Raw genomic sequence first — 16,572 nt, 5'->3', positions numbered from 1 at the left:
CTATATTTAGCTAAAAGCTTTAAAATGAATGTGTTTGTTTAATTGAGCAATATAGGTCATGTTTTTAATATTTGTATTTTCATAAACTTTTCAAATTTAAAGCAGCTTTATTCATTTGTGGTAGTTCAATACTCTTACCATTTAAACAAATGAGATCTTATTCTCAGCTGCAAGTGTTTTTTTCCCCCCCACTTTTGGGTTTTTAAATTGGTCATTCCAGCCATAAGGGTCATTGGATTTGCATACAAATTCTACCTTGACCATTTACAACATCAAAACATCATATGATAAGAAATGTGTTTTGATTTTTTTTAAATGGCACCCATAGTAAACTCATCAGAGTGGATAGTGGTCCTTGACTGATTCTTGCCACAGTATGGAAGTACTTATGGTTAAATAGAAAGATTCAAAGCTGTTTATCCATCACATTATGAAGGGGACAAAGGTATAAAAATTATTGAAAGCAGAAATTACTGCAAACTTCCATACCAAAATCAGTATCAACTCAAGTACTTTTTTGCTCTTCACTTAGAAAAACATGAAAGTCAGGATAAGCCACGTGATAGGATTTAGATAATTAACATACTGACAATTACTGCCACAGCTCATACAATTATCACATTAAACATTACCATAATTATGTTAAAGATAATCAATATTTTGTCTCATCAAGACTGGTTAATTTGGTAATCAATTATTGTGAAAGCCCCAATGTTAGGATAATCCGTAGGATGCATGTTTTACATTTGCTGTTTTGAATGCAAAATTTTTGAATGCAAGTATTTTTACATCAGGAAAAACAGGACACAGATGGTGAAGGTCAAGGCTGAGTCACATAGCACCTGCTTATAAAGACCTTGCTGACAGGCTTTTGTTGAAGCAAGTGCCCTAGACCTAGGTCTGTTTTGTAGACACTGTTCTTTTGAGTGAATTCTGAATAATTAAGATCTCCAAACCTGGAATAATCCAGCACCTTCAATTTGCAATGGGTGATGGAACATCAAAAGATTTGAGATGCACAGTAATAGCTAAAAACGTTTGCTGAAGATTTAAGACACAAAATTCAGTGACAAAAGCAGTATTTCAATCTGCTATGTCTTTGATACTGACAGTAAAATGATAAACTGAGAGTAAAATAGAAACAAAGGTTAAATTTGAACTATCCGAACAAAAACACCAGAATTTGTTTTAGGATGGGATACAGGATTTGCTAATTACATGTTGAGTGATTTAGCAGGTTCAAATATGATCACAGCTTCAAACCCTGCATTGACAAGATGAGGTAACACCTGAACAGTGGCTTTTCTAAAAAAGCTCACATTATCCCGATCAAGATTTTGGAATTGCCAGACACTGCCACCCGCCACCCCCCCCACCCCCCCCCCCCCCCACCTCTTTTTTTTAAACAGTGTCCATCACCCAACACGGAAAAGGTTTGCTCAAATATAGCAAAGGCAAAAGCTGCATCGGGATCCATTTTTCTCATGAATGCAACAATCCCACTTTGAGAGGATCTTACAGTGAATTGACTAATGCTCATGTTTAGAAAGGAATTTCCCACCATTCATCACACGTGCACCTCTGCCACTGTTTGCTGCAGAAAATTAAAGCTAAAGTGTTAGAGAATGCATGGGAGATAGCAATAAAGCGTTTTATCTTTCACATATGACAATATCAAGGACATCATTTTAATACAACTAGCCCAAAGAAATAAGAAACATACACTCCACCTGGGAATGATAACTAGACCACCTTAAAGGAGAGAAGTAAAGGCGATCCAACATTTTTGTTGTGTTTTTGTCATCTCAAAATAATTCTTTGCATTTAAATTAAGCTACTAACACCTAAAACTGTGTGGCAAATATGTTTAAAGCTGATGCATTGATCTTTTATTGCTGCACAAACTAACAATTTATGCAGATTCAAGCACATAAGTTTAATCTTAGATTTTACTATCCAAATACTTCAGAGACAAAAATTGACAATTAAATTACATAGATTTTGACAAAGTCTGGGTATTGCAGACAACCACTTCCAAAGATGTTCGCTAAATCTCAAGATATGTATAGAAACATAGAAAATAGGTGGAGTAGGCCATTTGGCTCTGAGCCAACACCACCATTCAATATGATCATGGCTGATCCAGAATCAGTACCCCGTTCCTGCTTTCTCCCCATATCCCTTGAGTGTTATGCAGAAGTATATTGATAACCTGCAAGTAGTTATTGATTTACTTATTACATTGAATCTCTAAGCTACTTTACTTTGTTCTGGAACAAATTTCTGGAACAAGTCAATCTTTCAGCAAATCACAATGCAACCTTCAAGATCAACCAGTTTAACAATTTCCGAATCATAAGCAGAGAAACAGACCCTTACACTAATGACCAACAAATGTCTGCTCCATCCATAGATCAGGATTGAATGCAGATTGCTTTAAGCTGCGAGGCAGCAGCTCCACTAACATAAATGATTTCAGATGATTTTGATATTCTGATTTATAAATAGTTCCACTTATCGTTAGGAAAGTTGGATTACAATTTGTCATGGACAATTTTTGCAACAAATGCTGAAAATCCAAAATGTTCAATTGTGTTATCAGGTATTAAACATATAGTTCGGTCGGTGTCAGAGCACAAAGTTGCAACAACTCTACAGATGCTGCTTAAGCAAGCCATTCCAGGTTCCATATCCATTCATTGGAGAGCAATTGCTGCAGTGGAAGAGGCAAGTATGACGTTTACTTCTCTTGACTTTAATTTAGTTATGTTTATTTTAATTGTTTAAGTATTAGGAGTTTTAAATGTTTTCGTTTTAAATGTTTTCATTTTTTGTTATTAATTAATTTGTAGTAGTTTGTTTTTTTAATATTTTTTAGTTTGTTTTTTAATATTTCTAAATATCAGAGTGCCTATACTGTTAATCTCTTCATAGCTTAACAACTCACTAAGGATTTGGACGCCTTCATCCAACAAATTAAAAACTGATGCAAATTAGCTAACTTAGTTCTTGGCGTGTGACTTAGTTGTGATTTGGCTTGCAATTGACTAGAAAATTTAGACCATAAATTAAGAGAAAACTGGCAAACAGAATGCAAACCTAATTAGCAATACAAATCTTAACGCTGGTTTTGATTTGCATACACTTGCACATGTACCAGTCCAGCATTGACAATTTGAAGATGCAACATTATTCAGTCTGTGAATTCAATTTCAAGAGTTACTAATTTTAAATCCATGTATCAAACTGTTGCAAGAATATTTTCAAATGCTTGAAATTGATGTAATTAGATTGTGCTTTGTTACATTAAATACATTCCATTATGATTTTAAGTAATAACACTTACCATTCCTGGACATTCCAGGGTTCTCTTCCTGTAGCTAAAAGCATTCTTTCAAATAATACACAATACACAATCCCCCTTGCTTTATGTTTATAACATTGCCTCATTTGTAATTTCACTTAAATTAACTAAAATCTGAAAAAAGAATGTATACAATACTTTAAACAATGTTCATAAATCCATAGTGTTGCAACATAGAATGAAATTATATTTAATCCTGAAAATTGGAAGTATCAACCTATCAAAGTATTCTCAGGTCACATGCAGAAATTGCTAATAAATATTTGAAAGAGAATATTGTACATAGAATTGTAACAAGCTTGTATTTAAATTGAAACACTCCTCAGCCGAATGATTAAAATGGTGGAAATTTAGGGTTAATTCTGGAAGATTACAATTGCAGTTGGAAATTTATACCAGAAGAATTTCAGTAACTTTAATATAGCAGGCAATACTTGCCATGTCAGGAAAACATACTTCTACAATGTTTTCTTGAGCGTTAATGGGATCCACTATTTTCAGTCAGTGCAAATATAAGCTATTTCGCCCTGCCCTTTGTCCATACTTGCATACTCCTACTTTCTTCTCTCTCATCACAAACATTGGATGTTATTAAAAATTGATGTTTTAACCACTAATGCCCATGGTTGCTTCACCAAAATAATCACTTTGGGATAAGAGTGGAGTTGAAGAAACCTATGAACAATGAGTGTCAGTTTTTAAAAATTCTTTAATTTAGTATCAAGGTACACAGACATCCTTGTCATTAATGTTGAATTCAATTCAAGAGTATTCAGCCACCCCTTCAAAATCCCACTAATTTTATTTTACAGTCTTGCTTATACACAGTATTTAACTTTCTGGCCCAAATAAATAGTTCAATTTAAGTGCAACACCCATCAAATAAATTGTTCATTTTTTCCTATACATCAATTGATCACAAAGGGGTTAGCACTTCAGAACACCAAGGTCTCCCCTTCTCTCCAACTTACCTGAAATTTTCTGCTGCACGTTAATGTCATTTTGAAGCTTCTCGTGGTTAATGTCCTGAGGTGGATTTTCAGGTACGACCAGCTGGTCATTCGTTGCAGTCAGAGTTAAAAAAGTGCTGATCACCAGAATAATAAGCCCAATCCAGAGAATAATCTGAAATATTACAAACAAAGCTGTATCAAACTTGACATTTGTATATTTAAAACATCAATAGCTAACGATAACTCGTAACTACAGTGCCCTCCATAATGTTTGGGACAAAGACCCATCATTTATTTATTTGCCTCTGTACTCCACAATTTGAGATTTGTAATAGAAAAAAAACACATGTGGTTAAAGTGCACATTGTCAGATTTTAATAAAGGCAATTTTAAGTGTTTCACTTTCCACAGATGCTGCCTGACCTGCTGAGAATTTGCAGCCTTTCTGATTTTGTTTTTATAACTAGTTTAAATTGTATCACGCTGTTAAGATGCCCTTCAACAATGTATCATGTTGCCATGTTTATGGATAGATAGGACAGGTTTGGAGGGATATGAATAAAATGCTGGCAGGTGGGACTAGTGTAGCTGGGACATGTTGGCCGGCATGGGCAAGTTGGGTCGAAGGGCCTGTTTCCACACTGTATCACTGTGACTTTATGTTAAGAGCAAGTTCAGCTCTGGAGTGAATGAGATTGCACTGAAACTGGCTCCAGGGAGAAAGGAAAGAGAAGATTTGCCACTATTTCAAAGCAGAAGAGATCATACTTCAAACACTTAGTAAATGCAAATCAGCACTGTTTTCAAATTCATTTGATAATCAAATTATATTTTCAATAATTAAAGAGATTTATAGATAAAAACAGCAATTTTTAATCTAATCCTCTGTAGATTTAATCCAGTGAAAAAGAGCTACCCCACTGAAGTGCGAGCCTTGGCAATGTGCCGGAAAATATACAGAGTTTGATATTTATTATAAGCTTTATCAGCATGGACATCAATGCCAAGTGGGTGGTGAATTCTGAGAGTTTGAGGTGTACAGGTACAATTTGAGCACAATCCTTTATATAAGCAATCGTTCAACAGAGATCATTCAACAGCAGAAACATAGCTGCGTCAGCTTTGTAACATTTGTCATCTACCAACACCATCAAATCAGTAGAGTGTGGGTTCAGACATATAACCTAGCTTGACACTTCAGTTCAATATTAAATCAACGCTGCACTGATAAATGCACTGTTCTTTCGTGATGGAAGATGGAGCCTCCAATTAACATCATAAACAGACAAAAGAAAATCCATGACTTAAAATGAACCAAGCCAAAATAAAATATCGAAATAGCAAGCAAGAAAAAGCAAGATAATCATACAGCTATTGGCAGGATGTCATTAAGTTGGAAAAAGTGAAGAAAAGATTCACCATATGTTTACCTGGACATCCAGGCTTGCATTGTAGGGGGAGGCTGGGACGTTTTTCTTTGGAGCGTGCAAGGCTGTGGGGTGATCTTAGTGTGCGAAATCATGTGGAACATAGATTTTTAAAATGAACGCTCAGTCTTCTTCCAGGGTGGAAGATTTTATAACTGGAGCGCACAGGGTTAAGGTGAGAGGGTAATGATTTAATAGAACATAGAACAGTACAACACGTGAACAGGCCCTTTGATCCACGCCCGCGCCGAGCATAATGGGACGACAGATGGCACAATGGGCTAAGTGTTCGGCTGGCAACCGGAAGGTAGCTGGTTCGAATCCCGCTTGGAGTGCATACTGTCATTGTGTCCTTGGGCAAGACACTTCACCCACCTTTGCCTGTGTGTGAATGTGTGTGAGTGACTGGTGGTGTCGGAGGGGCCGTAGGCGCAGATTGGCAGCCACGCTTCCGTCAGTCTGCCCCAGGGCAGCTGTGGCTACAGAAGTAGCTTACCACCACCGAGTGTGACTGAGGAGTGAATGAATAATGCGATGTAAAGCGCCTTGAGTATTAGAAAGGCGCTATATAAATCCCATCCATTATTATTATTATTATTATTAATGATGAGACCATCTCTTATCTGCCTGCACATAATCCATATCCTTCCATTCTCTGCAAATCCATATACAGGTACCTATCCAAAAGTCTCTTAAATGTCACTATCCTATCTGTCACAACCACCACTCCTGGCCACTTGTTCCAGGCACTCACTACCCTCTGTAAAAAAAACTTTTTAAAAACTTGCCCCTTAAGTGAGAAACATTGTCCCTCTCACCTTAAAGCTATGCCCTCTAGAATCAGATTTTCCATCCAGTAAAAGGTTTTGACTGTCTCCCCTATTCATACCTCTCATAATTTCATACTCTATCAGGTCTCCACACAATCTCTGGCATTCCAGAGCACAAAATCCAAGTCTGCCCAAATTCTCCCTGTAGCTAATAATCCCTAATCCTTATAACAAATGTAAAGCACTTTGGCCAACGAGAGTTGTTTGTTAAATGTGCTATATAAATAAATGTGACTTGACTTGACTAATTCAGGTATAATTCTGGTTAACCTCCGCTGCACCCTTTTCAAAGCCTCCACATCCTTCCTGTAATGGGGGGGGGGGGGGGGGGGGGGGGCAGAACTGCAAGCAATGCTTCAAATGTGGCCTAACCAAAGTCTTATAAAGCTGCATCATGACTTCCTGATTATTACACAATGCCCTAACCTATGAAAGGAAGCATACCATATGCCTTTTTTTGCTACTCGTGTTGCCCTTTTCAATAGGGTCCTGAGAGTCAACCTTTTCACTCTGGGTATCTGGAATTGGACACAAAAAGCTGGAGTAACTCAATGGGACAGGCAGCATTTCTGGAGAAGGAATGGGTGATGTTTCGGGTCGAGACCCTTCTTCAGACTGGGCCTCGATCCGAAACGTCGCCCATTCCTTCTCTCCAGAGATGCTGCCTGTCCCGCTGAGTTACTCCAGCTTTTTGTGTCCATCTTCGGTTTAAACCAGCATCTGCAATTCTTTCCTACACACGGGTATCTGGAATCGATGCAAATTCAATAATGACTTTCAAAAGACATTTGGACAGATACATGGATAGGAAGGTTTCAGAGGTATGTGTGCCAAATGCTGGTAAATGTCATTAACCCAGAATGCCAACTTGGTTGGCATAGATAAGGTGGGCAAAAGGGTCTGCTTCCACACTCTACAACTATACTAGACCAAGTGGGGGGGGGGGGGGGGGGCGGCATGCAGCGTCACACACACTAACTATCCCCCCCCCCCCGCACTCACGCTAATTACCCCCCTTGGGGGGAGGAGAGGAGAGGGGGGGGGAGGAGAGGAGAGGGGGGGGGGGGGGAGGAGAGGAGAGGAGAGGAGAGGAGAGAGGGGGGTTGAAGAGGAGAGGGGGGGGGAAGAGGAGAGGGGGGGGGAAGAGGAGGGGGGGGGAAGAGGAGAGGGGGGAAGAGGAGAGGGGGGGAAGAGGAGAGGGGGGGGAGAAGAGGAGAGGGGGGGGGAGAAGAGGAAGAGGGGGGGGGACGAGGAGAGGGGGGGAAGAGGACTGAGGGGGGGAAGAGGAGAGGGGGGAAGAGGAGAGGGGGGGAAGAGGACGAGGGGGGGAAGAGGAGAGGGGGGGAAGAGGAGAGGGGGGGGAAGAGGATGAGGGGGGAAGAGGCGAGGGGGGCGGAAGAGGAGAGGGGGGGGAAGAGGAGAGGGGGGGGAAGAGAACGAGGGGGGGGGGGGAGAAGAGGAGAGGGGGGGAGAGAAGAGGAGAGGGGGGGAGAAGAGGAGAGGGGGGGAGAGAGAGAGGAGAGGGGGGGGGAGAAGAGGAGAGGGGGGGGGAGAGGAGGAGAGGGGGGGGGAGAGGAGAGGGGGGGGAGAAGAGGAGAGGGGGGGGGGAGAAGAGGAGAGGGGGGGGGAGAAGAGGAGAGGGGGGGAGAAGAGGAGGGGGGGGGGGAGAGGAGAGGAGAGGGGGGGGAGAAGAGAGAGGGGGGGGAGAAGAGGAGAGGGGGGGGAGAAGAGGAGAGGGGGGGGGGAGAAGAGGAGAGAGGGGGGGGAAGAGGAGAGGGGGGGGAAGAGGAGGAGAGAGGGGGGGGAAGAGGAGAGAGGGGGGGGGAAGAGGAGAGAGGGGGGGGGGAAGAGGAGAGAGGGGGGGGAAGAGGAGAGGGGGGGGAAGAGGAGAGGGGGGGAAGAGGAGAGGGGGGGGGGGAAGAGGAGAGAGGGGGGGGAAGAGGAGAGAGGGGGGGAAGAGGAGAGAGGGGGGGGGAAGAGGGGAGAGGGGGGGGGAAGAGGAGAGGGGGGGGAAGAGGAGAGGGGGGGAAGAGGAGAGAGGGGGGGGAAGAGGAGGGGGGGGGGGAAGAGGAGAGAGGGGGGAAGAGGAGAGGGGGGGGAAGAGGAGAGGGGGGGGGAAGAGGAGAGGGGGGGGGGAAGAGGAGAGGGGGGGGAAGAGGAGAGGGGGGGGGAAGAGGAGAGGGGGGGGAAGAGGAGAGGGGGGGAAGAGGAGAGGGGGGGGGGAAGAGGAGAGGGGGGGGAAGAGGAGAGGGGGGGAAGAGGAGAGGGGGGGGAAGAGGAGGGGGGGGGGAAGAGGAGAGGGGGGGGGGAAGAGGAGAGGGGGGGGAAGAGGAGAGGGGGGGAAGAGGAGAGGGGGGGGAGGGGGAGAGGAGAGGGGGGGGGAAGAGGAGAGGGGGGGGGGGGGAGAGGAGAGGGGGGGGGAAGAGGAGAGGGGGGGGGGGAGAGGAGAGGGGGGGGGGGAAGAGGAGAGGGGGGGAAGAGGGGAGGGGGGGGAAGAGGAGAGAGGGGGGGGGAAGAGGAGGGGGGGGGAAGAGGAGAGGGGGGGAAGAGGAGAGGGGGGGAAGAGGAGGGGGGGGAAGAGGAGAGGGGGGGAAGAGGAGAGGGGGGGGAGGGGGAGAGGAGAGGGGGGGGGGAGGAGGGGGGGGGAAGAGGGGAGGGGGGGGGAGGGGGAGAGGAGAGGGGGGAAGAGGAGAGGGGGGGAAGAGGAGAGGGGGGGAAGAGGAGAGGGGGGAAGAGGAGAGGGGGGGAAGAGGAGAGGGGGGGGGAGGGGGAGAGGAGAGGGGGGGGGAGGGGGAGAGGAGAGGGGGGGAAGAGGGGGGGGGGGGGGGGAGGGGAGAGGGGGGGGGGATTCATTAAAGATGACACAATTTGAACACAACTTCCTAGCCAGCAGGTTCTCACTTTGCTGAGAGTTGCACCAGCAGGAGAAGCTCATGCACGAGTAAGAATTCTTGTTGTGTCTGCTGCATACGAAGGTGTATGCACGTTGCTCTACCTGCAGGTTGTGTTCCACCTGTAAGCAGTGTTCCCCCCCCCCCGATGTCAGAGTCAAAGTCAAAGCCCCCGGCGGGCGATGGCGAATTGTCCCGTGGCCATTAAAGCCACGCCGGGTGATGCAAGGTCGCATACCGGGTCTTGGTGTTAGAGCCCCCGACGCGCGCTCGCAATCCCGCGACCATTCCAAGCCGCGCGGGGCGGTGTTGTAAGGCCCCGCTCCAGGTGCTCTTCAACCCCGCAACTCGGGCGGGAGAAGTCGCCGTTGCGGGAGCCCGGAAAAGCGGTCTCCCTCCAGGGACCCACAGGCTCCCGGTGTCACTGTCCGCCAAACCCGCAGTTGCAGCCACCGAATCTCCGGGGGTCGGGCCGCAGCAGCGTCCACCACAGCTCCACCCGCTCTGGACTCGGCCAGCTCCGCGACGGTGAGGTGAGTAGTCGGCACCACAGCCCCCGGTCTTCCTGTTGGAGGCCGCTCCTCGTTGCAGCCCCAACGACAACGGAGACCCGACAAAGAAAAGGTCGGGTCTCCCGTGCAGGGAGAGATTTAAAAGTTACCCCCTCCCCCCCCACACCACCCCCACCCCCCACACACACACATACCCCAACAAAAAATAACAAAAACTACATAAAAACATAGACATAAAATAATAAAAACGCAGACGGACTGCAGAGGCCGCTGCTGACGAGAGTCGCGCCGCCTACAGGACCAAGGACTTCAAACAAATTCTTTAGGAAATCCCATTGTTCTTTGTGAACATACCCAAGCCCTCAAGGTTTGCAACACTCTCCTTATAAACTATGTTCAAAGTATATTTCAGGCATTACATCTGAAAGCTATTTAATTATATTTCTTGATTTAAGTACAAAGTTCAGGTTTCAATGTCATATTGTGGAGTGCCAACCATTAAGGCTTTGTGCCCAACCTTTCTTAACACAGCATGGGACCTAACCAACTGTTAAATCCATTCTGTGGCCAGGACTTGACATTTACAATGGGAAGAGGCCATTGATTAGCCTGAAGCCAGTTTAATTAGGGAAACAACAAGCACCTCAGCAGATATTACATTCTTAAATGTCTGCACTCTTTTTTCCAATGTCAAATGAAGAGTCAAAGTTAACAGAAGATATGGCTGTGGCTCTATCTACCCATTTTTAAATATCCTAGCAATACTTACACCCAGCCTGGCAGACAGAGTGCTGAAGCATTGCTGATACACACATAAAAGATACACAAGCACCTTTTGGGATTCCAGAAGAAAGAGCAAAGAGCAAATTATTTTCTATTATTAATCAAATAGCAATATTTTCTATCTTCAACTTTCAGGTTCATAGAAGAAAATTTGAGACTTTCATTACACCTATACTGTTCTTATAATCCAGAGGCTTATCTGACATCATAAAACAATACATTATCACAAAAAGTAAAGCTTAGAAACAATTTGTAGTAAAATAATAATTAAAGAAATGCCTTGAAATATGTCAGTATCCAATTAATCTTGAGTTGCGAGATTCACAAAATGCCCCAACTTTGGTCTTAAGGAAATATCAGAAACCATTAGAAATGTTACTGCCCATTAACAATACTTTTACTCAGAAACCACAATTTACTTCTGCAATTCATCTGCCAAAATGGATTGGGTTTATAGCCTGAATTTCCTTCCTCAACTGTTTGAAATACATGCTCATTTTTTATCCTTTTTTTTTAATAAGATTGACAATTGCCAGAATTTTTAAAAATCCTTCAGACTGTATTTGTATCCCTTGAACAAAATCATAATTTAAAATTGCAATAGTAGGTGGATTTAAGGTAAAAATCTCATTACTCTTTTAAGTGGACTGAACAGTCCACTAGTTGGATTTCCCCCCAAAGCAACATATTAATACATGTGTCAATGTATTTTGCATGTTTTGCATGGATGCCACTTCCATGTTGGAAAATGAAACAAAGGCTGGAACTCAGCTGTCACAAAAACAGACTGCTTTCTGGCAGATATATAGCAGTTGCTAAGCCAAGAGAAACATCTGGATTTCAAGGCAGGAAACAGAAAATCACAGTAAATAATATGTCATAAAGCCATAGTTTTCTTTTAACAATTCCTTTATAAATTGTAACATGATATATTTCAATTTATAGCTTTAAACATTGCCAATTTTCATAAATATAATGCACTTTAAATTCCCATAAATTTAATAGCCTAGTTTAGCCACACCCAAGATTGACTGAAGAGAAAATAAATGGCTTTCAGAAGGTGCAGGTTAGGTGAAATTCCAACCTGGATCCAAGGAATCTGGCAATAAAACCATACTTTCTTCAGAGTGTACTTGAAAAAGAAATCAGAGTAATTTTAGTTGTATAAAGATTGCTCTGTTAGCTAATTGTTACATGCAGTTGGCTTTCTAAACCAGTTTGCTACAAGCCTCTGAATGTTCCAGTGCTACTCGTTTCCAAATCCACCTGCCAGTTTAGGAAATGTCTAATGAGAAAGTCATGAAAATTATGCCAAAATAGTTGATAAATCTGCATTGATGAAAGCAAGTTTATAATTATAGCATTATTATAAAGCACATCTATGTAGTAATGTGGTGTTAATATAGATGTGCGTTAATATTTGGGTATTAGCACTTCCCAAATACAAACTTTCCCATTTAAACCAGATGTGAAAATATCTGAATTTCACTCGTGTATCTGGCACTCTCAACCAACATTCTAAAAGCAATTCATCCTTAAACACCAGCTGTAATATCAATTGTCGCAGCAGGATGAGTGATAAATACTTCAATTTAACATTCACTGAGAATTAAATGTAATACGAGCAAGGTGCCACCAGCAAGCGGAGATACAGACCAAAGAAAAACAAATAAGGGTGAGAGCAATGGTCTATGCACAACGGCGTGCCAGTGGATTAATATAATTTCTTCCTTATGTACAAAAAATGCAGTTGCAGAACGGGATTCATTGGGGAAAATAGAATATGAATACTGAATCCACAATGCAGAAATTTCAGTTCCAAGCTATCCTGATTATAGATCAAAGTGCATAATTTGTCTGTATCAAATAAGCTAAACCCTCAAAGCATTGTATGGGATGGTAATAATAAGCATAAATTGTATCACTATGACCACAGATCTTCAAACCGAGGAGCTGAAATTAGCAAAGACCATTTTAAAAATAGGCTTTCCAAACTATAAAGACCTAAATAGAGGTGCTCCAATCTGGCATAAATGGTACTCCTAGGATGTTAATATCTAGCAGTTCCCAGCACACAACAGTAAACTTTCAAAAAGCTCTCTGCTTTTCATATTAGTGGATTAAGTTGCAGCATCGAATGTCAAATGTACAAAATTCCAAATGCCAAATCAAAATTTTATATTATTGAACCAGTTTATTAACTCAACTTTCCTCTACAGTACGGCGAAACCTCAAGAAATGGATTACATCTTTGCTAGAGGATACACTTTCAATTTATCACCAATATTGTCAACCGGAAAACAGAAGATAGAACAGTACAGCACAGGAACAGGCCCTTTGGCCCACTATGTCAATGCTGAACATGTCACAACCACAGTGCCCTCCATAATGTTTTGGACAAAGATTCATCATTTATTTATTTGCCTCTGTACTCCACAATTTGAGATTTATAATAGGAAAAAAAAAAATCACATGTGCACATTGTCAGATTTTATTAAAGGCCATTTTTCTACATTTTGGTTTCACCGTGTAGAAATTACAGCTGTTTATGGGTGATTCTTCAGTAAGTGTTTACTTTTAAGTTTCTGGAAACCCGAAAATAATTTTCTTTTTAAATTAATTTGAAACTTTGAATGTTGTTATACATAGATGAACATCTCTACTATGAGAAAAATATATGTTTGGCGCAATCTTTTAGAGAATTGAATTTATTTTTTGGCTCTTCTTTTTCCAGGTTACACATTGCATTCAGTCATATCCGTCATATTTTTATGATGAACAACACAGCAAAATAACTGATTTAAGAATATAAATCATTTTTTTGTCGCTGTCTTTCAAATTATAGAGTATCTTCCTCAAATAAACCACCAAAAAAAATAATTCAGTCTAACGCATTGATTTTAAACTTTCGTAACAGTTTACTGCCGAAAAAAGTGGTGATTTTCAGCAAGAATGGTAACCTTCACATAATATTTCACCAACTTCCTCTCAAACAACATTAACTTCAGATGAATAGGCAGAAGCATACTGTTCATTTATCAATTACAATTGATAATTATGGTAATTGTTGTCTTATTTTTTTTTACACATTATGAGCATAAAATACTCATGTGACGGACATGACTCAGCATGGTGGAGATGATCGAGTTTGGGAGCGCCGCGTGATGGAGATGACTAAAACTATCTTTGGGGCTGGGGCTGGGGCTACTTACCCCCGATCTCCATCTCCAGCCGGACACAAAGCCCTCGCATCTTCCCGTGACGCGATGTCCCTCTCCACGCCCGGCCCTATTCAGCCCTTGTTCCCCGGTGGGTGGGAGAATAAGAGCTGAAGAGGGCCAGGCGTGGAGAGGGACATTGGGTCACAGGAAGATGCGACGGCTGCAACAGGCCTTTGCAACCAGCTTCAGCCGGACACAAAGCCCCGTTGCAGCCATCGCATCTAATCGCAAAAGGATTGGCAGGCCAAGGAAGACCTCCACAGCTGATGACAGAAGAATTCTCTCTATAATAAAGAAAAATCCCATAACACCTGTCCAACAGATCAGAAACACTCTTCAGGAGTCGGGTGTGGATTAGTCAATGACCACTGTTCGCAGAAGACTTCATGAACAGAAATAGAGGATACACTGCAAGAAGCAAACCACTGGTTAGCTGCAAAGATAGGATGGGCAGGTTACAGTTTGCCAAGAAGTACTTAAAAAAGCAACCACAGTTCTGGAAAAACAGATGGACAGATGAGATGAAGATTAACTTATATTAAGAGTGATGGCAAGAACAAAGTATGGAGGAGAGAAGGAACTGCCCAAGAAATGGGGGGGGGTTATGTATAAACACTGTGGTAATTTCTACATGGTGAAACCAAAATGTGTAAAAATGGCCTTAATTAAAATCTGACAATGTGCACTTCAACCACATGTGATTTTTTCTATTGCAAAACTCAAATTGTGGAGCACAGAGGCAAATATATAAATGATGGGAATTTGTCCCAAATATTATGGAGGGCACTGTAACTCTAATCTGCCTCCACATAATCAATGTCCGTCCATTTCTTGCCTGTATACGCTCCTGTCCAAAAATCTCTTAAATGCCACTATGGTACCTGCCTCCACCACCACCCCCAGCAGCGCATTCCAGGCACTCGCCAGCCTGTGTAAAAATGGCCTTCGAGCCTGCACCGCCATTCAATATGATCATGGCTGATCATCCAACTCAGTATCCCGTACCTGCCCCCTCTCCATACCCCATGATCCCTTTAACCACAAGGGCCACATCTAACTCCCTCTTAAATATAGCCAGTGAACCAGCCTCAACCACTTTCTGTGGCAGAGAATTCCACAGATTCACCACTCTGTGTGATATTTTTTTTCCTTCTCATCTCGGTCCTAAAAGACTTCCCCCTTATCCTTAAACTGTGACCCCTTGTTCTGGACTTCCCCAACATCGGGAACAATCTTCTTGCATCTAGCCTGTCCAACCCCTTAAGAATTTTGTAAGTTTCTATAAGATCCCCCCTCAATCTTCTAAATTCCAGCGAGTACAAGCCGAGTCCATCCAGTCTTTCTTCATATGAAAGTCCAGGCATCCCAGGAATCAGTCTGGTGAACCTTCTCTGTACTCCCTCTAGGGCAAGTCTTTCCTCAGATTAGGAGACCAAAACTGTATGCAATACTCCAGGTGTGGTCTCACCAAGGCCCTGTACAACTGTAGTAGAACCTCCCTGCTCCTATACTCAAATCATTTTGCCATCCAACGTTACCCCTTTTCCTTTATTTATTATTGATATACTTAAAATTTCATTAGATTCTCCTTAACCTTCTCTGTCTGAGCTATCTTTTTACCATCATGATTTTCTTCTGATGTAGTCTCCTGCATATCCTGTCCACCCACAGGGATTCACTTGATCCTAGCTGCCTTTACTGACCCATATCTTCATTTTTCAGACCGGAACCTCAATATCCTGTCGGCCAGAGTGTAAGCATGCCTTTGCAGTGTATAAGGCAAAATGAACATTGCAATAAACTGTGCACACAAGCAGGTGCAAACGGATGCAGTTAAAAGTCAACATTTTCATCAGGTCTCTTGAGGGTTAGGGTGATGACGGCCAGAGAGACCAGTGGAGAGGGAAAAGCAGGCGACGGAAGACGGCAGAAGGGAAGAGGCAGTCTAGTATTCTGATAACATCATTCTACTTAGTATATCGAGTAGCGAGCGAGCGAGCTAGCGATCTAGCGAGCGATCGAGCGAGTCGATATCGAGCGATTCGAGCTAGCGAGCGAGCTATCGATCTAGCTTAGCTATCTATCGATCTATCTATCGATCTATCTATCTATCTATCTATCTATCTATCTATCTATCTATCTATCTATCTATCTATCTATCTATCTATCTATCTATCTATCTATCTATCTATCTATCTATCTATCTATCTATCTATCTATCTATCTATCTATCTATCTATCTATCTATCTATCTATCTATCTATCTATCTATCTATCTATCTAATCAAGTTTAATTTAAACAGTTTAAATCCTACCTCAAAGTGATGAGAAAATCATTTTTGTAATTATAAATACCAAGTTCAAATTCTTAAATCCTACTTGTCAACAGTTTCACAACTACCTGTTTGATATTACATATTAAAATGCAAGTAAGTACACTGTATTTCTAAATGCTGTAAATCCCATTTGGTCCTCACAATATTTTGACTGTCATTTAAGACAACAAAACCAGTAGCCTAGGGAGAGTTTCATGTCAAAGGATAATTAAACCAGAAAGATTATATAGGAATATATTTAGTGACATTGATATA

At 42.5% G+C, this 16,572-nt stretch overlaps 1 protein-coding gene across 2 annotated transcripts in view; it reads right to left on the bottom strand.

The window, feature by feature from the left end:
- The window catches only part of slc38a10 (solute carrier family 38 member 10), a 106,393-nt gene that overhangs the window by 41,882 nt on the left and 47,939 nt on the right, over nucleotides 1-16,572 (bottom strand). For both annotated transcript variants that reach the window (XM_033044378.1, XM_033044379.1), the window contains exon 11: nucleotides 4,336-4,489. In XM_033044378.1, coding sequence (XP_032900269.1) covers nucleotides 4,336-4,489 — 154 coding nt within the window. The remainder of the gene's footprint in view (nucleotides 1-4,335; nucleotides 4,490-16,572) is intronic.

This window comes from Amblyraja radiata, chromosome 26 (assembly GCF_010909765.2).
Source record: "Amblyraja radiata isolate CabotCenter1 chromosome 26, sAmbRad1.1.pri, whole genome shotgun sequence".
In the NCBI taxonomy this organism is placed as follows: Eukaryota; Metazoa; Chordata; class Chondrichthyes; order Rajiformes; family Rajidae; genus Amblyraja; species Amblyraja radiata.
This window is presented reverse-complemented; position numbering and strand designations above follow the sequence as displayed.